This window comes from Pelobates fuscus, chromosome 8 (assembly GCF_036172605.1).
Source record: "Pelobates fuscus isolate aPelFus1 chromosome 8, aPelFus1.pri, whole genome shotgun sequence".
Taxonomy (NCBI): domain Eukaryota; kingdom Metazoa; phylum Chordata; class Amphibia; order Anura; family Pelobatidae; genus Pelobates; species Pelobates fuscus.
The window spans coordinates 122,842,006-122,868,293 of record NC_086324.1 but is presented as its reverse complement, the minus strand read 5'-3'; the positions used below and the strand labels follow the sequence as shown (position 1 = coordinate 122,868,293).

At 39.8% G+C, this 26,288-nt stretch overlaps 1 protein-coding gene across 1 annotated transcript in view; it reads right to left on the bottom strand.

Annotated features, from left to right (window-relative positions):
- Positions 1-26,288, bottom strand: part of GRIN2A (glutamate ionotropic receptor NMDA type subunit 2A) — a 617,672-nt gene that overhangs the window by 309,551 nt on the left and 281,833 nt on the right. Inside the window, exon 2 of the mRNA XM_063430281.1 lies at positions 5,259-5,851. Within this exon, the coding sequence (XP_063286351.1) occupies positions 5,259-5,851 (593 nt within the window). The remainder of the gene's footprint in view (positions 1-5,258; positions 5,852-26,288) is intronic.

Genomic DNA, 26,288 nt, shown 5'->3' with positions numbered 1-26,288 from the left:
TAAAGATCCACTTTTGATCATCACTGATCACAAGAATCTGACTTACATAGGCGAAGCCAAGGGATTGTCTTCTAGACAAGCCAGATGGTCTCTGTTCTTGTCACATTTCAATCTTGTGGTTAAATACAGACCAGGCACAAGAAACGTCAAAGCTAATGCCCTATGTAGGCAATATGATTCAGAGGAAGAACAGGAGCAGGAGATTTTTCCTATTATACCTCCATTATTGTCTCTACTGTTCTTACATTGTCCTCGCCTCTCCTTAGTACCATTATGACAACTCAGGCACAGGCTCACAGCAACAAACCTCAGGGTAAATTGTACATACCACTTAAGGAGAGAAAATAAATATTGAGGGTATTTCATGACAATGTAACAGCAAGACATCCCGGTATCATCTGCTGTCACCAGAACGTTTTGGTGTCCTTCTCTTAAAAAGGATGTAAGAGAGTAAGTTACAGCATTCACTGTTTGTGCCGTTTCCAAAGTCCCACATAGACAGCATTGTGGTTTGCTACAACCACTTCCTATACCTCATATTCCATGGTCCCATCTAGCTATGGACTTTATTGTCGGACTTCCAGTCTCTAAAGGTTTTAACACCACACTAATGGTCATAAACCGGTTCTCTAGGATGGTGCATTTCATTCCATTTAAGAAGCTGCCTACCGCCCAGGAACTACATGGTATTCCACTGAATATTGTGTCTGATAGGGGTTCTCAATTTGTATCTAGGTTTTGGAGATCTTTCAGCAAACAATTGGGTATAGAGTTATTGTTCTCCTCATCCTATCATCCACAGACTAACGGTGCAGCTGAAAGAGCTAACCAGTCCCTGGAACAATACTTACGTTGTTTAATTAATAGCACGCAAGAGAAACGGTCTGATTTGTTGCTATGGGCTGAGTTTGCTAGGAACAATACCACTCATGATTCTTCAGGTCTAAGTCTATTTTATGTTACTAATGGTCGGCATCCTACTGTCTTGCCTACTGCATTTTCCGATACTGCCATTCCTTCTTTGGATTTTCATTTAAATCTTATACGGGACACTTGGACTCAGGTTCATGATGCTTTAAACATTGCTTGTTTTAAATGTCAGGCTCACAACTGGCATGGTGTCATGTCTGTGTACCAGGTTGGTGACAAAGTCTGGCTTTCTTAATGACATATCAGGTTGAAGGTACCCTCTATGAGGTTTGGTTTGTAATAAGTACACTACTCCTTCGGTTCCTCCTCCTCCTGTGGTTGTTGACAATCAAGAGGAGTACAAAGTCAGTTCTGTTGTTGATTCCAGGTTGTCTCATGGTTCTCTTCAATATTTAGTTGACTGGAGGGGTTATGGTCCCAAGGAAAGGTCTTGGGTTCCTGCAACTGAGATTCATGCTGGTCGTCTACTCCAACCTTTCCATGTCAAGTTTCCTCTCAAGCCTGGTCTGGACTTCGAGTTGGGGGTACTGTCGCGGCACCGGGGTTCTGTATTGACACAACTGCGCTTGATTAGTGTGGCTGCGCAGATAGGTCAGATAAAAGTAAGTCCCTGATCAGTGCGGCCGCACATGAGCAGGGCGGTCGTGCCGAAAAAGGGAAAGTTTAACTTACCTGGATTGCGACAGAGTGCCGTCCTTTCCTCCCAGAAGATGCGTCCCGGCTGGTGCAGCATTCTAAGGGCCGCCGTCCGCTGCAGTCCTGTTCTTACTGTAAAAAGGTGCACTAACATTAAAGATGGCGCCGGCGTGCGTGTGGCGTCACGATATCGACCCATGCACATTTTGGGGTCAAAGGCCATGTACTGACCAATCACAGCACTGAGAGTTATATTTAAACCCTTTAATGCCTTTTCTAAGTGCCCTGTCGTGGTTTCTACTTGTTGGTTCTCAGAGAGCACGTTCTTGGTATATTTTCTGTTTTTTTTACTTTGTCTTATGTTTTTGACTTTCCCTACTTCTGGCATCCTGACCCTTGGCTAGTTATTCGTATTGTCTCATTCTGTATCCCCGAACTTGGCTTGTTATTTGACCATTCTCTTTTACGTTAAGTCTGGCCATTCTGTAGCAAGCCTCTGCACTTTTTCTAGTGCCATAATATTCTTCTTTAGAACAGGTGCCCAAAATGTCATGGCATATTCATGTGTGGTGGTCTTACCATTGATTGATAAAGAGGCAAAATTATGTTTTTGTCCCAACAATCAATGCCCCTTTTTATGCATGATGATACCTTACTGGCCTTTAAAATGTTTTTTTGACATTGGACATTGTTGTCTAGTTTGATGTCTATCAGGGTTATTCACTAAATGCTGGATTTTGTCCATCTGGGAAAATAGCTGAATTCCAACTGGAATGACAATTCTTATATTTACTACAGCCAATGTTGGCAAGAAATTGGTCGGACCTACCAGCTTTGCACAAATCACTTGAATTAGTTGTCTGGATTAAACTCTTGCTGCTTAAACAAAGTACAGGATTCAGAATATTCACAAAGCAACAATTTACACATCACTCCATTAAAGTATACCATTTTTAGAAGTACACAAATGTATTTTACATCATATATTCTGATTGTAATTTTGAGAGAATTTTTCACTATATCCTGTCAAGTTTGTAGAATTTTTTTCTTAATCTTTCAAGTACAGAACTAAAGCCCATGAATTACATTGCTATATTTTTATTTAGTTATTTTAGAAAGTTTAAAAGTTTCAAGTTTAGTGCTGCTAATGGAGTATAGAAACATAGAAACATAGAATGTGACGGCAGATAAGAACCATTCGGCCCATCTGGTCTGCCCAGTTTTCTAAATACTTTCATTAGTCCCTGGCCTTATCTTATAGTTAGGATAGCCTTATGCCTATCCCACGCATGCTTAAACTCCTTTACTGTGTTAACCTCTACCACTTCAGCTGGAAGGCTATTCCATGCATCCACTACCCTCTCAGTAAAGTAATACTTCCTGATATTATTTTTAAACCTTTGTCCCTCTACTTTAAGACTATGTCCTCTTGTTGTGGTAGTTTTTCTTCTTTTAAATGTAGTCTCCTCCTTTACTGTGTTGATTCCCTTTATGTATTTAAATGTTTCTATCATATCCCCCCCGTCTCGTCTTTCCACCAAGCTATACATGTTAAGATCCTTTAACCTTTCCTGGTAAGTTTTATCCTGCAATCCATGAACCAGTTTAGTAGCCCTTCTTTGAACTCTCTCTAAGGTATCAATATCCTTCTGAAGATAGGGTCTCCAGTACTGCGTACAATACTCCAAGTGAGGTCACACCAGTGTTCTGTACAATGGCATGAGCACTTCCCTCTTTCTACTGCTAATACCTCTCCCTATACAACCAAGCATTCTGCTAGCATGTCCTGCTGCTCTATTACATTGTCTGCCTACCTTTAAGTCATCAGAAATAATCACCCCTAAATCCCTTTCCTCAGATGTTGAGGTTAGGACTCTATCAAATATTCTGTACTCTGCCCTTGGGTTTTTTACGTCCAAGATGCATTATCTTGCACTTATCCACATTAAATGTCAGTTGCCACAACTCTGACCATTTTTCTAGTTTACCTAAATCATTTGCCATTTGGCTTATCCCTCCTGGAACATCAACCCTGTTACATATCTTAGTATCATCAGCAAAAATACATACATTACCATCAAGACCTTCTGCAATATCACTAATAAAAATATTAAAGAGAATGGTTCCAAGTACAGATCCCTGAGGAACCCCACTGGTGACAAGCCCAAGCTTCGAATATACTCCATTGACTACAACCCATACTATAGTATGTTAAAGTTTGAAGGAATTTGAAGTTAACATATTCAAATGAATCTGTTAATGCTAATCCTAAACTGGCATTCGACTTATTAATATTTTAGCTTTTTCAATTACAATTTTGTAATAATATTTTTAATAATATTTTATATATTATTTAAAACTAATTATTACTCCATTGTTTTTTTTCTGTAATATGAATTATAATTATTCTTCAGTCAAATCGTTATCCATTTTAAGATATCTTGCTATAATAAAGAATTTATTTAAAAAATAAAAAATAAAAAAATAAATAAATACGGTACCAAGCAATTCAGACTTTGAAAATGCCATCTAGATATAAGCAGAAAAATAAACAACCAAGGGAAATATTGTTAGATATATAAACTGTAATTGTATAGCATGTTTATCTAATCTTTTATGCCATAGTGTAAATTTATATTTACCGTATGTATACACCTGATAAATATACATCATACATACTTTGTATCTGCATTTGTTATTTTGTTTACACTTTTTACATTTGTAACACTTGTATATATTAATATATAATGAGTATATTAATATATAATTTGCGAAAAAGACTTGTCTGCAGTGGACAGGTCACCCTATGGTAAAAGTAATAAAGGCACACTGAACAAATCATCACAATTTATTTTTCTCATGTTTTGCTAAGAAATATGGAGAGCTGTTCAAAATAAATGCATCAATCACACAGCTCATCCTTCAGGATGAGAACACTTATTTTGACCTCAGCTGACAGAGGGTAACTCCAGTTACTGAGAGATCAAAGGTCCTTACGTCCACAAGGACCATGACAGATTAATTCCACCGTGTGGAATTAATTGGCTTTAGGGATTGACTTTTATGTGTGATCCTTTTGTATGTTTACCCATGACTATAGTAAATAGTTAATCATATTTTATGGAAATCCATGTCAACCATGTGGGATCATCAGAGATTCAAACTTTTGTGTTACAACAGTTTAAATATTTGGATAACGTATTTGGTGAATTCACAAACCATGTATTTCAAACTACTATAACATGGGGGATTTGCACATCATCATTACCTGTAACAATCAGCCTAGAGCTATGACATAGGGGTTTTAATTCTATGTATTACATCTATAATGTATGTGGATAGAGATAATTAAGCACACCACCCCAAAAGCATAGGTTTATTTGGATATCTTACAAACTAATTTTTTACTTCCCACAAGTCAGTTCTTAATCCACATTGTGCTGATTTATTGCAATGTCAAGTTATGCCTTTGATTAGGTGATTGCTTAGGACAGGCATAGGCAACCTTTGGCAATCCAGATGTCTTGAACTACACCTCCCATGTTGCTTTGCCAGCATTTGCTAGCACTACAAGAGCATTGTAGGAGATGCAGTCTACAACATCTGGAGTGCGGTAGATTGCCCACCAATGGATTAGAATAACAAATCAAATATAGTAACAGACATATTAGATATGGAATGTACTCTCTTACTTGTGAAGTGTGTGAGATGGCATTTCGTTTCTTTCATTTTGACCATAACAGTTAGTCTTGGCTTCTGGAATCAGGGAATGCTTGTCTGACATGGCTGATACAGCTGTAGTAATAATTCCCAGGCCATCTTTAACTCTTTCCTCCAGTCCATAGTCCCAATCATCATACGAGATGGAAACTAACCCAGATGGAAATTCATATGGTGTAATTTCTGTGTTGCCTGTTACCAGACTCGGAACAATCCAGATGTGGCCATATCCCATTAGACCAAGTGAACGGGACTCCTCAAAAATGTAAGTTGCTTCATCTTTTGAACAATAAAGCAGTATAACAGAGGAGTGAATTTTTTTCAGTTGAATTAATGTTTGTGCATCAGTATAAGATGCGTCCAGAGTAATTATATTCTCGACTTCCCAACCAACAAAACTATTTTCCACAGTAGTCTTTATGAAACTTATAAAGTCTCTGTATCCAGGAAAAGTACTTGTTATGACAGAAAATACATGCCAGTCATATTCTTCCATGATATTTAGCATGACAATAGCTTGCTGTTTGATGGAAGCTCCAAACTGGAAGAAAGTTGACATCACATCCTGCCAATAATGAAAAGAATTAAGAATGAGTGAACATTAAAATACAATACTTACTCAATTTTTGACACATTTACAAATCTTTATGTTTAATTCTAAAACTAAAAATGTTGCTTTTTAACCCCTTAAGGACCAAACATCTGGAATAAAAGGGAATCATGACATGTCACAAATGTCATGTGTCCTTAAGGGGTTAAAGACATTGATAATTGTTAATTAACAAAGTTTTCTGGTCTAGAAATCAAAGCACCTGTACCTTTTAGCAAATAGAAACTCTTTTAAGACAGGGTAAGTTAAATGTAAACATCACACTAGTAAAAATGTTAACAAATGTATAGTTTTTTTATATAAATTCTTTACTTATGTATTTTGTCAATTTTGTATATCACAAAAATAGGTTACAGAATGAAAAATATAGGGTATGCTGAGAGTGTCGGGTTTTCAAATTGGGTCTTGAGAGAAAAAGCGTGAGTATAAGGAGACTAGAAAAGGACAAGTAGGATTAGAGGAGAGAGAGCAAGAGTGAAGTAGAACAGCCATGGCTCCCAAAATTTTGTTGTAGTGTTTTGTGGTGTCGTGGATTACAGCGGAAAGGTCGGCCAATTTTCTTAGCCTCATTCACTTTACGTTTTACTGTGTCCCAAGAAGGGATGCTAGAGTTTCCAATCTCTCTGCTATTGCTCATCCCGTGTCTAATGCAGTCTTAGCAATTAGTTTATTATGGGCTCGAGGGGTGTCTTTGAGAGGTTTGGAAAGGAGCCATATCAATGGGTCAAGTGGGATGTCGGAGTGCAAGATTTTGGATGCCATTTGTGACACTTGAAGCCAAATTTGTGCTAAATGGTCACATTCCCACCAAAGGTAGAGGGATGTGCTCTTACTCCCACATCCCTTACAGCCTCTGGGATCCCCCATGGGGCCCAAATTCCTCTCCCAAGCCGACATATAGGAGAAGGAGTCATTCTGTGATTTCTGGGTGATGAGGGCATATAGTGTGGAGATTTGGCCTTTTTGTATTGGGCAGTTCATACATGCTTTTTCAAAAGGAGTTAAGGGGGTTGTACTTGCTAGTTTATTAGTGGTTGTGTTGAGGAAGCTCTTAACCTGCATATAGCAAAAAAAATCAAAAGTGGTAAGGGGATTGGGGCGTGGAAGGTTTGCAAAGGGAATAAGTTGTTAATTCACGTAAAATTAGTGGAATCTGACTAGGTCATTGTCTATGAATCGTAAAGTCTTTAGGGTTTATAGCAGGAGTGAACTTCATGTTACGGAGAATAGGTGTGAGTGGCGAGGGGTTGGAGATGAGGCCACACTTGAAGGCTACCTTGTCCCACGTTTTTATGGATGTTATAATCACCAGGGATGTGAAAGGGAGTGGTGGTCTCGCTTGATTTGGAAGCCGGATATATAGAGATGGGAAATCCCTCCCGAATATCAAATGCTTTATCTTTTCAAGCCATAGGAGGTTTTGAGCTTTGGCCATTTGAGCAGCATGTAAGTAGTGGGTAAAGTGTGGTAGTCCAAGACCTCCTGTTATGTTTTGAACATAGAGAATTTGGCGTTTGATTCTAGCACGTTTGTTGGCCCAGATGAATTTGTCGATGTTTGTTTGTAACATTTGGAAGAGATTGTGAAGTGTTTTGTGAATCAAGGGAGTGTAGTTGCGATCATATGTTTGTGAGGCATCTAAAGTCAAAGTGGTGCCTAAGTATTTAATTACAGTGTAATTATAGCAGAGTTTATAAGATTAAATTAGATGCTTGCAAATATCATTAATAGGTTAACATACCCTTCTGAACATGTCATCATGTCAGCCTCTCTGTCATTTTAAGATGGAGCAACGTCTGTCTCCAAGTCTCTCTTCTGTTTCTTAACATTTTAAAAGTACACCTATTTATACCTTAGGTGTCTCCATTTTAGGGTCACCGTAGTTCATATATGAAAAAGTAACACTTCTTTTACTTTATTCATTTGAGGACCTCCCTTAACTTGGCAAAAATAACTAAAGGGTGCCTATGTCATGGAAATTTTACTGACTTAGTTCAAGATGGCATCTTAAAGTCTGAACATCCTTATCAACTTAGGGTTATCACAGTATATTGTGTACTGAAAGAGTCATAGGATAGCCTTGAAGCTTGTTTATGCATTATTGTTATTGTAATTCGTCTGGGACAAAATGGCGTAAACATTTGCTTAAAGAAACATCTATGAAAAACAATATGTTCCATTTCTAACACCTTGTCAATTTGCAATATCTCTTAAAGACAAAGTACACAGTTTAAGAAATACATTTCATTCTAAAACTTGTAATATTTGCATTTGCCCATAACAGTATAGAGTTAATAAGGTCGGCTACGGTCAGGACTAGGTCATCCGCATATGCTGCTGTTTTAAATTCTTCTCTGCGAATGTTTAAGCCTTTGATATTTGCGTTGGTCCGCTGAGTAGAGTGGGGGCAGCCCTGCCGAGACCCGTTCAGTTTTTGAAAGGAAGGTAATTGCAATGGGGGAAGTAGTAGGTTGGCCGTGGGAGAAGAGTAAAGTGGTTGTAGTACTAAGGGTTGTGGATAGCCAAATTTACGTAAGGTGGTGAAGAGAAAGGGCCAGAGTAGTCGGTCAAAAGCCTTTTCGGCGTCAAGGGACAGGACCAGGGTGGGGATTTGTTGGGAGTCTGCGCACCAGATAAAGTTGAATGTGCGTCTGGTGTAGTCCCTGGCTTGTCTAGTGGGGATAAACCCAACTTGGTCAGGGTGTATAAGTTTGCGGAGGAAGTTTAGACGGTCCGCCTTGAGTTTTGCAAAAAATTTAACATCCAAATTTAGTAGTGAAATTGGGTGGTAGTGGCCATGTTCTAAATGAGATTTATCAGGTTTGGGTAGAAGGCATATGTTCACCTGTAGCATATCTGGTGGTAGAGCTTCCCTGTCTAGGATGGAATTGAAGAGGTTACAGAGAAGCGGGGTCAGTATGGTAGCGAATGTTTTATAATAAAGCCTGGACAATCAGCCCTGCCCCGGATATTTGTTTGGTTTAATTGTCTTAAGTATGGTGGCTAATTCTTGTTGTTACAGCTGTGATCACTTTGTTTGCCCCTTCTGGGGTGAGTGACGATAAATTGACTGAATTGAGGTATTGGTCAATCAGAGTCGCAGTCTGGTTGGGTTCGTGGCGTGTCTGTGGGCTAATTAGAGTACCTCTGAGGATCGACTTGTGTGTTGCCCATAGTGTACTTGAAGAAAAGAATGAGTCTTGGTTCAGGGAGACGTAATATGTGAGTGCTTGGGATATGGAGTTCCTGAGAAGTTGGTTGTGCAATAAGATGGAGTTACGGCGCCAAGACCAAGACCTGCTCGTGTCGGGTATCATGAGTGTTAGTGATATTTCTGCATGGTCTGACCATGTTATGGATCCTATGGATGTTTATTTCTCCTTCAACACTAGAGAAGGAGAAATTAGGAATTGTTCTATACGAGAGTGTGAGTGGTGAGGGTGAGAGAAAAAGGTGTAGTTTCTGGAAGTTGGGTGTTGTAATATCCAAGCATCCTCTAATTGTGCTTGTGATGTGAAAGCATGATTTGGCCATAGGGGGTGAGCGGGACTTGTGGGTGTTGGCTCGGTGTCTGTCTATCGGGGGAGATAATGTGTTGTTATAGTCTCCTCCTATGACCAGGTGGTGAGAGGAGAAGAGTCATAGATGCGCTTGTATGGTCTGCCAGAAGGAGCTAGATGGCGTATCGGGTACGTAAATTCAAGTGAAAGCATATTTGTGGGATCTTATGCGCCAGAATTGTTGCATAGCGGCCTTGGGGGTCCAGGGTTGTTTGGTCTATGGATAAAGGGCATGATTTATGAAGTAGGATCAGGCAACCCTGGTCCTGGGCCCTCTGCCCAGATGTGTAGGTAGTGATCATATTGCAGCTTAAGTAGGGAGAGCTGCTGTCAGGTATCAATCCTTCTTAGCATTACGCTATCAGTGTGGCTCTATAGTTGGGTCATCAGGACACATGGCATGCAACAGGTTACTAAGGCACGATGTAATTGGTGACTGTACAAGTATCATATAAAGGGCATATAAAGCATATAGAACTTTAACAACCTTGAGCTTATACTGTATAATATTGTAAAGTACTACGGAATCTGTCGGCACTATATAAATGGCAATATTAATATATAATATACCAGTGTATAAGTGTGGAACTAAGGGTATGGGGGCGACATCAGGCCCCGGTACCATGTCTGGGTGGAAATAATAATAATAATTCGGTAATGGTTTAGGTTGTCCAGGGAAAGGGTTAAGGAGAGAGGGATTATCTAGCAGGTGTCTGTCACCATGATGGTACGCTGCCAGTATGTGATGGGTACCATGGCCCTATGAAACATTAAGTACATAAGATTATCAGGATAATATTTAACTAGTAACTGACGGTGCAAGCCCAAGAAGGCCAAGAAGGAGAGTACTAAGCAAACTTAACATATACCATTGAAAACTTATACACAAGCAGAGGTAAGGCATAAAACCTGATGCGGGGTCAGTACGAGTTCAGCCATTCTCTTGAGGATTATGTGGATACGTTCATTTCAGGTTACCCTTGGTTTGGGAAGGCTCCTTCCTCTGATGTTGGTGAAGTGGAAGGGGGTCAACACCAGGGTTGTTCCCAGGTTCTTTCTGTGAGCTGTCGGCTGCAGATGGGGCGTGTAAAGTAGAGCGATCCCCAGGTGCTTAGCAAAATTCGCCAATAAGCCAGTCTGATTGATGGTATAGGTTTGGTTATCTTTCCTCACCATGAGATTGAAGGGATGTCCCCACATATACTTACAGTCTTTGTGAGCCAGCAGATATAGTCCTGGAAAAAGGGTAGTGGTTGGCCCTAGAAAGTAGGAGGCTGGTCTCCTGTAGCCATCATGAGCTTCTCTTCTGTAGGGAAAAGGAGCGTTTTTATGATAACATCCCTTGGGGCGTTAGTGTTAGGCGTTGGAGGACGTAGTGCTCGGTGTGCCCTTTCTATTGTGAACTCCTGGTCGGAGGCCACTGGCAGGAGAGACTGAAAAATGTCCCTGATACTAGGGAGAATTGCGTCCCGGCACGACAGTTTCGGACAGGCCCTGGATTCTGATGTTGTATCTGCGGGACCGATTATTCAGGTCATCCAGTCCATCTTCCAGTTGTAGTATCCTGTCTTGCACAGTGCGTGAGCCCTTGTTTGTTGTGTTAGGCCTGATATGTGCATTTCGGCCTGGTTGGTGCAGGAGGCTAGGGACTCTATGTCTTTCAGACCCACCATTTGCTTCTCCAGCTCGGCCACAGTGTGAGCCTTGATGTCAGCAGAGATTTCTTTAGGTAGTCTCCGCAAGTCTCCCATAGTAAGAGGGACCATGGAGTCCACTGGGGCATCGCTGTCTTCACTTTCCGATCCAGACTCTGGTAGGCCTTGGGACAAAGATGGCCACCAATGGCGGCAGTTCTTTGCACTTTTTGTTGCCTCCCATGGCGAGGTTGATGGTGAGCTTACTATTTATGTGGACATTGTGCCAGATGTGCTCTTGTTTTTGCTGATGGAGACAGATTGTGTGCTCAGGGGAGAGGGAGCTCAGGACTCACACATCTTGTTCCATTGGTGGTCATGCCGCCCCCAGGCAGGGCAAAACCACTGCAATGACAGGCATTCTAAAAAAGGCGGAGCAACAGCAATTTAACTTAGAAAAAAGGGGATATGGCAAAAATTTTAAGTAAAAAGTAAGTGGGCGCCCTATAATTCATTCTGCCCTAAAAAAAAACAAAGCTTTCCAACACATCCCCCAAAAAAGATCAGTTTCTTATCAGCTTGTATAAGCCGTGTCTGTGGAGCTAGCAAGAGTAATCCCACTGCAAGACTTAACCAGAGAGGTATTTTTTCATGGGGCTGCAGCCGCTGTAGGAGGAGTAGCAGTGTAATTTTCACCAGATCAAACTTGCGTCATTCTGGCCACCATCTATCATAAAATGTCTAGAGTCTTTTATCAATATTAGTTAACATCCTGTTTGGCACACTGCGTATGTTTAAACTCTTTTAGCTTTTGAATCAGTGCCCTTTCATTGTCTGATGGCCCTTATAGTTTATTTATTAATTACTCTTGTCCGTTTGTTCCTGACTCAGCATGTCTTTGACTTTGAGATTGAATTATCTGTTATTTCTGTGCACCAGACTATGACACTGACTTTGAGATTGTCCAGTCCTATTTTCCAGTGTTCCAGACTTGACTGCACACCTGACACCACTATTTACCTTTATACTGTATTTTAGTGTACCAAGTCTGGCTTGTCCAGACTTTGCTTTGGTTTTTGCTGGCCTATAGTTTGTTAGTATTTAGCGATAATACTTCCTGTTTCTGTCTAATCTTTTCCTACTGCGCCTTTGGTAACTTTTATCTTGCTGATGATCCTTCCAAATCCTAACAGGGCTCAAGTGTCACAGTCTATGGCAAGAGTGACAAAGTAAAGTAATTCCATTTACTACTGAAACTATTGTGCCCTTATTCCACAATATTACACCACTACTAGGAATTGTCACTTTCAATTATGAAGCACTATACAACCCTTCTTTCTCTTACATATCCACCTTTAGTGCCAAATGTATCGCTAGTTGTCCCCACTTTTTTTACATGACCTAAGACAGCTTGCCTTTATGTTGTTGGGATTGCTTTCCTCTTGGATAGTCAGCAAATACAATAATTGTTAACTTCAATGTAAAAACGATTGTACCAAACACATAAACTATTGTGATTATGATCCACATCTTATGTTTGCTAATGTGACATGAGATCCATTGACCGTTTTAAACAGATGTTTTGTGTAAATTGTAAATGTTTACATTAATGAAGATCAGATGCCATATTGAGTTAATATCACTGCTTATATTTAGACTTTTTGCACTAAGTCCCATCTTTCTGTCTCTGTATATTATGTTTATTGTGGAATCAATCTAGAATGCAATGACATATAATTATCCCATGTGTCATCTGCTAGTGTGAATGATGACCATTCCATTATGTTCATGTTCATCTAGAGTACTTTACAGCCATTACTCGTTCCTTTAAATTATTTCATATCAATTCCTTATAGCTCTCACTGGTCTAAACCAAAATAATTAATTAACATATACGTGATGCTTATATTTTGTATGTTAGATATATGAGTGATTGCTATAACCAATAAAATGACAATTAGTTAGTTGAAATGATCTTTTGTCTTGTAGTACGATTTGTTATGATTGGAAGAGCAATTTAGGTTGCTTTATATTACTTTCCAATCTGCTATTTTTGCATATAAAGGTTGATGCATAAAGAAAATTCATACATCATTCGTGTCACATTCATTGAGTATAAAAAGAAATGTAGTGCAGTCATGGGCGTCCGCGGGGGGGGGCAAGGGGGGGCACTTGCCCCCCCCCCCCCCCCCCCCCCCTGGATTTTACAGCTTGTTTTGCTAATTTTCGTGTAAGATTTAAAATGAACTGCAATACCGGCGCCGGCCAGTAGGTGACGCTGTGTATGGAGAGAGACAGGGATAGGAAGCTGCATCTATCCCTGCTTCTCTCTGACTGACATAGAAACATAGAAACATAGAATGTGACGGCAGATAAGAACCATTCGGCCCATCTAGTCTGCCCAGGAAACCTGACTGAAACCGCAGGGGAGCAACACATGCAGCCAGAGACAGCCTACAGATCAGGTAAGTGGGGGATGGGGGGTTTAAAATAGCCTATAGATTGGGGGAGTGAGGGATGGGGGGGGCAGACTATATATTAGGGGAGTGAGGGATGGGGGGAGGGGCAGCCTATATATCAGGGGAGTGAGGGATGGAGGGGGGGGCAGCCTATATATTAGGGGAGTGAGGGATGGGGGGGCAGCCTATATATTAGGGGAGTGAGGGATGGGGGGAGGGGCAGCCTGTATATTAGGGGAGTGAGGGATGGAGGGGGGGCAGCCTATATATTAGGGGAGTGAGGGATGGGGGGGCAGCCTATATATTAGGGGAGTGTGGGATGGGGGGGCAGCCTATATATTAGGGGAGTGAGGGATGGGGGGCAGCCTAAATATTAGGGGAGTGAGGGATGGGGGGGCAGCCTATATATTAGGGAAGTAAGGCATGGGGGGCAGCCTATATAATAGGGGAGTAAGGCATGGGGGGGCCGCCTATATATTAGGGGAGTAAGGCATGAGGGCAGCCTATATATTAGGGGAGTAAGGCATGGGGGGCAGCCCATATATTAGGGGAGTAAGGCATGGGGGGCAGCCTATATATTAGGGGAGTAAGGCATGGGGGGACGCCTATATATTAGGGGAGTAAGGCATGGGGAGCAGCCTATATATTAGGGGAGTAAGGCATGGGGGGGCCGCCTATATATTAGGGGAGTAAGGCATGGGGGCAGCCTATATATTAGGGGAGTAAGGCATGGGGGGCAGCCTATATATTAGGGGAGTAAGGCATGGGGGGGCAGCCTATATATTAGGGGAGTAAGGCATGGGGGGCAGCCTATATATTAGGGGAGTAAGGCATGGGGGGGCAGCCTATGTATTAGGGGAGTAAGGCATTGGGGGGGGCAGCCTAAGGAGTAGGCCAGTGAGGCATGGGGGGCAGCCTATAGATTAGGCCAGTGAGGCATGGGGGGCAGCCTATAGATTAGGCCAGTGAGGCATGGGGGGGGAGGCTATAGATTAGGCAAGTGAGGCATGGGGGGTATAGATTAGGCAAGTGAGGCATGGTGGGGGTGGCAGCCTATAGATTAGGCAAGTGAGGCATGGGGGTGGGGGGGGGGGGGCTAAATGAAGAGTTAGCAAGGAGCCGGAAGGGTCTGCATGGAGCAGGAAGGGTATGCAAGGAGCAGGGGCAGAAAGGGACAGAAGGAGCACAAAGGTAAAGGAGCAGAAAGAATCAGAAGGAGCACAAAGGTAAAGTTGAAGAAGGAGCAGAAAGGGACAGCAAGGAGCACAAAGCTAAAGTAGGAGAAGGAGCAGAAAGGGTCTGCAAGGAGCAGAAAGGGCCTGCAAGGAGCAGAAAGGAATCAGAATGAGAAAGGAGCAGAAGGGCGCAAAATAAACAGAAAGGTAAAGGAGCAGAAGGAGCCAATTATAGAAGTGAGCCCTCCACTTTATTCTGGACACCACATCATAAGGCTTTGGTACCTGGGCCTGGCAGGGAAACTCTGGACCTTCTCATCTCCCTAGGTAAAAAAAAATATTAGTGTTAATGTGTTCACTTTTATTTACTGAGTGTCAGGAAGCACAGAGTGCCGCTGGGTAGGGGTGTTGCTGATTGGCTAGAGCGGTCAGCTGGCACTCTAAGCCAATCAGTAGCTCCCCATTCATAAAAAAGTTTAAAAAAAATATGAACCGGGAACTAGCGATTGGCTTAGAGCGACAACTGTCAACTCTAGCCAATCAGCGGCACCCATGCCTGACGTAAGTCTGCACTTCCTGACACTCCGTTTCAGATGCCGAATACCACTGAGGGACCTAGAGCTGGAGGAAGCCTTTGGAGTTAAACCATTTGAGAGCGGTTTAACCCCTTAAAGAAAAGAGCACCCAGGGGCTTCCTGGCATCATAGCATTTTCATTTAGATGAAGTTGTTATGGTGACCAGAATGTTCCTTTAATTTGCTTAAAGGAACACTATAGTGTCAGGAATACAAACATGTATTCCTGACACCATAGTTGTGAAAACGCTTTTCACCCTGGCTTTATGTGATAATGACTATGCTCCTCCCCTTCATGACACTGTCAAAAAGGGGCCAAGCATAGATGTCATTACAATTATGCCCCCCCCTGGAAAAATTTCTGCGGACGCCCATGAGTGCAGTCAAGGTTGAGGTGTTACCCTTCTTTTACTGCAACTCATATATAATGGATAAAATATTTACACGTGTTAACAGAAAATTTTAAATAATCAGAAAGATTTACCTGCTCCGGTACAGTTTTATCTTTGTAGATAACAAAATTAAGATATTGCAACTTACTAAATAATAACTGTGTATCACTAACATATACTCCTAATACAGACACATATACAAAAAAAATATTCCCAGGAACTAAGTGCTAATACACTTTTTACATTTATATCTCATCCACTTATTTTTCCATAAATAAGTGTGTTTGCTAGTGAATGTAAACTCTTTCTGTAACCTGTACTGATTCATATACAACGAATACCACTGGTGATGATGGTATGGAGCATTTACAATTGCACTTGGTATCATTTATTGTGTCACGAGACACTCCACACCTCCTGGAAGAGGCCATCATTGTTAACAGCAAACACCTATGAAAGCTGTGAGCATGCTCGGTCCAGTTGCCTGGCATTCTGCTTCTGAGTCAGACCCTATTCCTGCAACTGTTTCTGCTCTGCATACCTTCTATTGGTCCTCTCCTGCTTCTAGCATCATAGAATCTCCCAGCTACTTGGACGTGACTACGTTTGCTTATTAACCTTTGCTGCCTATCTTGGTCGGTCTGATCTCACCATTGCATGCTCCTCTTGGAGACCTTGCTGGACTTTCTTTATTAAGAAACCCCAGTTTCACCATGGATCTCCTAGGTGTCAGGATAAGAAGTGACTCAACACACAGAAATAATTCACAGTTCACATGGTAGAATAACTAGGTACATATTATCAGTCCGTAGTGACCGGTCTTAACGTAACATAGCAGAGAAAATAGCAAAGTCAGTTTTCAGGCTGAAGTCAAGGATTGAAACTAGTCAAGGTCAGGGAAACAGAAAACAGAATAGTCAAGACAAGCCAAAATTTGGTAAGCCAGGAAACTGTAACAGAAAAATGAATGTACTTTCGGATCACCACAAGGGAAACCATGACAGGGCAGAGGTAAGCAGTGCTGTAAGTGAAACACCTTTCTTTCTGTCTCAATCGGTGACCTCTTGTCTGTGTTATTCCAGCAAATGAAAATGGTTAGCACACAGTGGTTTGTACTGACCCTGTATATATTTGTATAGTGCTATAAAATATCCTCTGATGTGCCTTTTTTTCTAAACAAAATGTAACAGATCATCTGGCACCCCAACTGGGTACCTCCGTTGATGGATGCTCCCAGCGCTTCTTGAGGAATTCCAAGCACTCTAGACGACACCACAACGACCACAGGCCGAACCTCTCTTCCTTCAGAGCGAAGCAGGAACAAGCTCTTAAAAGAGCTTAGGAGTGATTATAGCAAGGGAATATGCAGAGCATAGCAATCCCTTGTAGCAGATTCCCTCAATAAGAGACAAGACTCCAAATTGAGGGTGAAGTAGAACTGCTAAAACTTTATTTTACTTGGGACTAGCCCATATGGTCATTACATTAACATTGCTGTGAAAACTCAATAAAATTACAAACAGTCAAATCATAGCAGGCAACATACAGTGACTTATTATAACATAATTACATATTTATAAATGGGTGGGGAAGACCATAATTAACACAAAATGTCTCTCCTGCATGCAGAATTAGCGATATGCAAATCTGAGTTGCCTAGAACAACTTTAGTCACCTGAACAACTTTAGCTTAATGAAGCAGTTTTGGTGTATAGAACATGCCCCTGCAGCCTCACTGCTCAATCCTCTGCCATTTAGGAGTTAAATCCCTTTGTTTATGAACCCTAGTCACACCTCCCTGCATGTGACTTGTACAGCCTTCCATAAACACTTCCTGTAAAGAGAGCCCTATTTTGGCTTTCTTTATTGCAAGTTCTGTTTAATTAAGATTTTCTTATCCCCTGCTATGTTAATAGCTTGCTAGACCCTGCAAGAGCCTCCTGTATGTGATTAAAGTTCAATTTAGAGATTGAGATACAATTATTTAAGGTAAATTACATCTGTTTGAAAGTGAAACCAGTTTTTTTAATGCAGGCTCTGTCAATCATAGCCAGGGGAGGTGTAGCTAGGGCTGCATAAACAGAAACAAAGTGATTTAACTCCTAAATGACAGTGAATTGAGCAGTGAAATTGCAGGGGAATGATCTATACACTAAAACTGCTTTATTTAGCTAAAGTAATTTAGGTGACCATAGTGTTCCTTTAATGCAATCCCTAACTCAACCACATTTAATGCATAGGTAGCTTGTGTGATCCTTATTTCAAGATGCATGACTTTAGATTTATCTGTATTGAATATTATTTGCCTCTTGCCTGTCCAGTCCCACCAATTTAGTCAAATTCCACTGTGGTGAAGTTATATCATGTTCATACTTTAATATCTGACTTAGTTCTGTGTCCTCTGCAATCATCGACAGATAACTTTCAATGCCTACTCTAAGATCATTTACGAAGATTATAGAGAAGTGAACCAAGAACAGAACCAATGTCATGATACCTAGTGACCCAACATCCAGTGTGTATATGATAATAGAATAGACAGCATTTACCGGTCCTTAAAATGGCCGGTTATACGTTGTTAGATTAAGAATGGTCAGGGACAAGCAGAAGCCAGAAATCAGAGCGAAAAAACGATAGCCGAGTGAGGGAGAACAGAACAGGGAGTAGTCAGACGAAAAGAGATCAAAATACCAAAATAGACACAGAAATATAACGCACTCTTGGGAACTGTAAAAAGAAACCACAACAGGGCAATGATCCATAACCTAAGTGCCCTTTTTATAGTCTGTCTTTAATTCTATAGCCACGCCCCCAAAACATTTGAATTTGAACGTCTTGGCAGGCCACAATGTCATCGCGTATGCGCTGTGTCATAAAAAGGGGCGGGGCTGCAGTGGCGAGCAGCGGAACCGGTGGTGAGATGACAGGGACCGTGAGAAGGATCCCTCTCCCCTTAATGGACCTCCCCAGGCTTTGTCACAGCCTGGGCAACATAAGGTACTGTGGCAACCGAGAGGCACGCCACTTACTATTTTTGTCCAGATTGAAAATTTTCCATTTACAACTACTCTCTGCACTCTGTCTTTAAGTCAGTGTTCGATCCAAAAATACACTTTTTAATCTAAACCAACTAATTTCAGTTTTACTAGTAGCCTTTTGTTTGAAAATGTGTCAAATGATTTAGCAAAATCCAAGTAGATCACATCTACTAACTTTGACCTAGAACACATTTAAAGGAACACTATAGTCACCTAAATTACTTTAGCTAAATAAAGCAGTTATGGTGTATAGGTCATTCCCCTGCAATTTTACTGCTCAATTCACTGCCATTTAGGAGTTAAATCACGTTGTTTCTGTTTATGCAGCCCTAGCCACACCTCCCCTGGTTATGATTGACAGAACCTGCATGGGAAACAAAAACTGGTTTCACTTTCAAACAGATGTAATTTACCTTAAATAATTGTATCTCAATCTCTAAATTGAACTTTAATCACATACAGGAAGCTCTTGCAGGGTCTAGCAAGCTATTAACATAGCAGGGGATAAGAAAATCTTAATTAAACAGAACTTGCAATAAAGAAAGCCTAAATATGGCTCTCTTTACAGGAAGTGTTTATGGAAGGCTGTGCAAGTCACATGCAGGGAGGTGTGACTAGGGTTCATAAACAAAGGGATTTAACTCCTAAATGGCAGAGGATTGAGCAGTGAGGCTGCAGGGGCATGTTCTATACACCAAAACTGCTTCATTAAGCTAAAGTTGTTCAGGTGACTATAGTGTCCCTTTAAGTTAGTTTGGCATTGACATATAATGCTCAATGTATAATTGTTCAAATTGAATTATTGTATAATATCCCTTGATATGATAGACAGCTACTGCTTCTCTCCAAGAAGTGAATTCTCATATACAGTCTTGTGTGTAATCCATTGTGTATGAATAAACATATTGCCTTTACAAAGAGCACTATGTTTCTGTACAATCCACATATTGAGCATGCTTTGACCAATGTAAAAAGAGTAAGATTACTGGCCCTTGTTTGATATACGTGTGGCAGCTAGGACTTTTGGAACCTTCTGGCGGAGTCTCTTCCTTGTTATGCGCTGGAGTACTATTACTGGCACAATATGGCGCCCTGAATGTGAACACCCCCATTACTGCTGACTTCCGAATGCTGCTTACTGGCCTAGGGACATTTTCCAACACAGGACCAGGACCATCAGCATATCCGTGGACAGGCATTACACAGTCCAGGGGCATATATCTGGAGCTGATTCTAAGCTCCAGAAAATTGTAAGTGCAATTTATTTTATTTTAATCATCACAAACATCCTAAGTACTACACTATATTTTGGTTTTCGTCTTCTTATTTTACATATTGCTCCACTGGGATTTGGAATTAAGGTTATAGTTTGTAGGTGCTGCTTTCCTGCATTTCTTCCTCTATACTTTGACTGATATCTGTGGTCTTGTTCTCACCTAAAGGAGGGATTGATGTACTAAACAGTGCTTTTCTCCACTACTATATTGTTCAGCAGTTCAGTCCCAGTGACTCTTGGGTTTTTATCCACACTGAATTTGAGGATGTTCACATTCAGTGTCAAATACACTGCTACGTTATATACCGCACCTGGTTATCAGAGACTGTTGCAGACACTGTTATTAAATATTGTTTTTGTATCTGTATTGAAATACAAATGACTATAGCAGGATTTTTTCTGGATATTACAGTTAATCAGCCGATTTCCACTTAACTTGCCACACGGACTGAAGGAGTGTCTTATGCTGTTTGATTTCTTTATGCTGATTGAGATAATTCAGTAGGACTTTCTATTGTTTTATTTATTATTTACTTGATATTTTACACACATCCTGTATATTACCATTATGTTATCGCTAATGTATTTGGATTTTTATGAATTTTTATAGATTACATGTTTATCATATTTTTATTAATTCCTATAGATTTTATTGTATTACTATTTATTTTACCTAAATACCTGTATATTGCAAGGCTTTTTACTTTGTGCACCTATTTTTAAAGAACATCTAAAAGGACCGTGTGTTAATGCTTTTACATGTGTGCCTTGCTATATATGTATGGTAATGTTTTTATAATTACAGTCTTGATTAAATTAGAGCCAATCATATTTACCCACTCAGATATATTGTCATTTTACTAGCTTGTTCTAAATTATTTCTTAGCTTTGTTACCTTTGACCTGGTTAGACTTATAAATATTGTGTATCTCAAGCTCTCTAGACCTGGACTTTTGCTTGACTGCACAATTGTATTAGTTTCCTCTCTGAGATCTACTCCTAGTTCTGTTTACTTGAAGCAATTTCAACACCACTAATTCTTTTTCAGGAATGACTTTTCATTAACTGCTTCCATTTCCTTATTCCATTACTCCCTGTATAATTTCCACTTTAAACCACACTTTCATTCATTGTATGAACGTACTTTATTATTGCTACAATTTCCTCATTGAGATTTACTCAGTTAGTTTACTGAACTTTTAAAATGCTGTTGTTACCTATTAAATTGCTGTTTGTCCTTATCCTATTATAATATGAACTTATAAAGATTGGACAATAGTAGGGCAGATAGTGCCAATCGTTAAACCATTTAGGGATGTCATAGATAATATAAACCTCAGTAAAGCCAGTTTGGGACAGTTATAAACAAGATAGATCATCTCATGAACAAGATGAATGCCTTCTTGAAAAACATGGAAGTTGTTCTAGTGGAACACTCAGCACTGATGTAGCAGCAGTGGTCGGGGGCTGTAAAAACTATTCAAAGCTCCTTGAAAAGAATATGTTTCACATTGCCCTGAACTGATGATACCTTCCATGTATGATTGTAGGATTAAGGGGAAACTGACACTCCGATCCAACAGCTGGACAAACTGAAAGGACAGACTTATTGAATGGAGCCGTGATTTAACAGGTATGATGATTGACATGTCTGGTACTCCCAGCAGTAGGACAACAGACAGCACAGTAGAGTGGAGCATCTGGGTTTTGAGCAGAATAATGTGATACACAGCTCTGCTTATATAGTGCCAGAAAACCATATTGAAAATTGTACACACCTATATACAAACTGAAATACTAAAAAATAAACAATGACTATTTAAATATTTTACATATTTTCCACACTCAAGCGTACACTATTAGACTGTTACTAGCTATGACCAATAAAGGCAGCTCATCTGGCACCTTGCAACATTAAAGCTTTAAGACTTATCTATAGGTTTCTCTAAAAACTGCTTTAATAACTTGTGATGCCACAGAGAAACCTGTACGGAACAATATAATATGTTCTAGTAAGATTTGCAAAACAGTCTCTTAGTGTTAGTGAGTGGCACTATCCCCAAACACGTAGAGTCGATTTCTAGGGAGTTATCTCCTGTTGATTATTAACCCTTCAAGGACAGAGGCAATTGTCCTCATTCTCAAACAATAAACAAAACTTAAATTTGGCTATAGGTTTGTTCATCTGTAATTTAAGGGATCCCCTTCAAGTGCCCTCGTTTACATTACAAATAATTTCTGAAAGAACAGTAAGGGCTCTCATTTAGCATCATATATGTAAACCTAACATAACATTATGTGTGAATACAATGTCAAATATGTGAACCAAGTGGAAAAATATATATCTATTTTTTCCACATTTATGCTTATAATTTGTATGCCTCCAGTGCAACTAATGAAAAAGATTCATACATAATTTAAAACAGATTCATATATCAGTCCTGATTGTTAAATGCCTAATATATTTAGGATCTAAATACATTTTTGCTAGTTAATGCTAACCCTATGCCAACCCAAACACTAACTCTATACCAACCTTACCCAATGCTTAAACTAACTGTATGCATCCGCAAAACTTACCCTACACATTCTTTAATCATTTTTGCTATTTAACACAGTAGATGGTGGTATGTTGTAAAAATCTACTGTCTGTTTTCAGATTACACTTGTAATTCTGAATCAAGCCTGGTTCCCATCCACTTATACTGGGAAGCTGGCAAAGGCCTAGCATCGGTCATAATCATCAGTGGACAGGCTGGGAGACCCTGCCAGTCTCAGGCCATGGCAGGGACTCCCCTGAGCAGTTTGCACCCCATACAATCCGAGGCTGAACACAATTGATCAGCCACGGTTTTATGAATGGAGTTAAAGGGCTATGTGCGCTTTACAGAGCTCATGAGCCAGTGTGGGGCCACTAAAAATGAGACTTACAGGAGCCTCAGGTTTCCAGTGACACCTGGGTAAGTGGTGTGAACAAAAATGTATAATAAAGCTGGATACAGCTATTTATCTGAAATGGAATTGGCAATACAAAGTGAAATATTGTTATATAATGTGGAGAATGGCACTATACAGGTTGCACTCACAGAAATGTTAAATATAAAATTGTCTCAAGGTGCCCCCCCCCAATATCACTGGGTGGCTGAGTTTTCCTTGCCACCCTATCAGGGAACCAAATTCAGGAACCCAGGCAGGTATCAAAAGGTGTATAAGTGTCAGAATGGTAGAACAATGAAAAACATTTTCAGGAAAAAGCAGAGAAGGTAGGTGGGGAGGGGTACAGAGGGAAAGCTGTAGGGGGAAATACCTCAAACCCATGAAACAACTAGAAAAGTAACAGAAAAAATACTGCGCTATCTCACATATAGGGATACCCTCTATATAACTCTGAAACATAAAACGAAATGCACATACAGCACATTATGAATAAAATCCCTTTCACCACTAGAAATTTTATCGTAAGAGGATACGTGAAGACCAACAATACATTTTATAATTAGAAATTTATTAGTTGTTCAACAGAAAAAATTAAATATCAAATAATAAAAATACCTTTTCATAAAATATGTTGTAAAGGTAAACAATCCATTAATAAAAATATATAAAATATAGTATTATCACTTTACTGGCAAGCCAAGCACAGGCAAAACGCGTTTGAAACAAAGTTACTTGCTTGTATAGGATACTTTAATCACCTTGCCTTGTGGAAGCTCGAAGGAATCCAAGAACGAAAATTTGCAACTTAAATCATCTCAGGAACTGTTGGGATGCCACACAGAATATACCAGTACTGACTTCAGTAAATGCCAGAGGTCATTTTGCCAGGGAAGTGATAGTCTTATATTTTATTTTATACAGTGTGCAGGATGATGCACACTGTATAACAGCTCCTGCAACTCTATTGTCAACCATAGGACGCTAACTGGATTAGATAGGAGAGTGAGTACTTTGCAAATAAGACTTCAAGCCCCAGCACTCAACCTGAAAATAAACCATTTACCTTAAACCTGCGTTTAACTACTCTTAAATACATAATTCATGTGCCTGAATGTTAAATATAACCCCACTCTAACCCTAAACTCATTTAAACTCAATTTCAACCCCTCTCAATCTGTACATGTTAACAGCAACCACCATATATAATATAACTGTTAACCCCCCTGTAACCTTAAACCCCTCTTTACCCTAACTACTTCTAACATTTACACAGCGTCTTTTGTTTACTATACTCACTGATTCAAAAACATTAGAAGCAGAACAAATATATGCACATATATACATTTATACATATGCAGTTATAAAACATGATTTTATTTACATGTTTTTATGCCTGTGTTGCCTAGTTAAGACATTCATTATACTTTATCTGCCTTATTTTGGAGTTGGGAGCGGGGAGCACCTTAGAATGTTGTGCCTTTAGGCATCTGACATACAGATCTCAGTAAAGGGGCTACTTCTAGGGTTGGTGTTAAATATCCTATATATGTATTTCAAGATAATGATATGTTAATATAATGATTGATTCTAAATTACTATATTTTGTAAAGCCTGAACATACACATTTTATCCACTCAAATTAAGGACATTGTTGCAAATGTAGCTTACATTATCCTAGCCTTTAATTTTAAAGAGTGATTCTAACCACCATCTAGAATTCTGTGAAAATTTCTAAAATGCTGACATCCATGTAGAGACCAAACTATCAGCTCCCAGCAGCAGACTGTGTCCCCTCCTATTATCGCTCCAACTGTCAGTGTGATCAGTCAGTGATAATAGGAGCTGGAATGTTTCACCGCATTATTCAGTATGTTTGTATCATACTAAAGTCTCCTTTCAGTAATTAATGGTAATTAATGGATGGGTAGATTTGTAAAGCACTGTGAAGTTCAATGGAATGGTGTAACATTGTATGCCAGTGGTGGAGTCTGACACCTCAAAAATGTCAACAGCTACCACTGACATTGAGCCAACTTGCAATTCTGAAAGTGACTTAGAACTGCAGGAATGGAAGCTGTTAGCCTGCATCAATCAGGCTACCCAGAGCGAGAGTTCTGGGTTACCTGTATTCGTTTTGGTAGAGGATTCATACAAAGAGAATACGTAAAATAGCTTTATGGGTAATGAAGATCATTGCAAACGCTGTAAGCTAAAACCTCAATTTTGCAAATATTTATATAGACAAAAAAAGGAGAATTTGTGGAAGAAAAGTTAGTTATACACAAATAATGTTGAAAGTGACAACTCTCTACTAGATAAAAATGTTTGTCAAAATTGAAGATGGTGTTTTACAGGAGATCAATATACCTTATTGGGAACACAGTAATGCTAACAGACATCAGGAATTGTCTCTATGGGGTTATTCATATGTTATCAGGAAATATCAGAAAAAGAGACAGATAACTGTTATTTAGCCATGCGTGTTTTAGTACATATACTAATACTAATTTTAAATGTGCATCTGTGTAATAGCTTTAGAAAAAATAATAATCCAAAGATTATTATTATTATTACTACATTAAAATGCAAACATGTTCATTTAGACAAAAGAGACACACACACACACAAAGGATGATTATAATGTCAGTTAATTGTAATTTAATGTAACATTGAATTAATTTATTAGGGTGGTTAAAGGCAAATAAGAACAGATACATTTGTCAGGTAATATTAGTGTAAAGATGCAAGTTTCTATTTTGTTTATGACTTCTCCATTATATATTTAGAATTGTAGGGATAATTAATAGTTTATTATATTTATATTCCACGTCCCCATTTGAGCCTAAAATGACATTGACAAGAGAAGTCAGGTATCTGGATATGATGTTAGCCAATGTTAGTTGTTTTTGTTACCCCTAGGTTGGAAAATGTGGATGAGGGAAGAACTCTTTCTGAGTAGGAAATCCAGTCATATTAACCCCTTAACGCCATTACGGCATTCTAAACTGTACTCAATTAAATGGGCTTAAAAGTGTTGTGGTGGCATAGAATGCTGTAAAGGTTTTACAGGAACACTTTATGGTCAGGAACACAAACCTGTATACCTACCTGACCCTAGAATGTTAAAACCACCATCCCCCCGCCCCCCCCCCTGCTCCTTGCCTACCTAAATATAGTAAAATTTTAATTGTATTCAAGTCTGCAGCTGCTACCTCTGCCCCTGATCTGCCTGCTTGGCTGACATCATCAGAAGAGATTATTTGAGCCAATCACAATGCTTTCCCATAGGATTGGCTGAGACTGTCAGCACAAGTTCAGTGTATATATGCAGAGTGTAGAGACACTG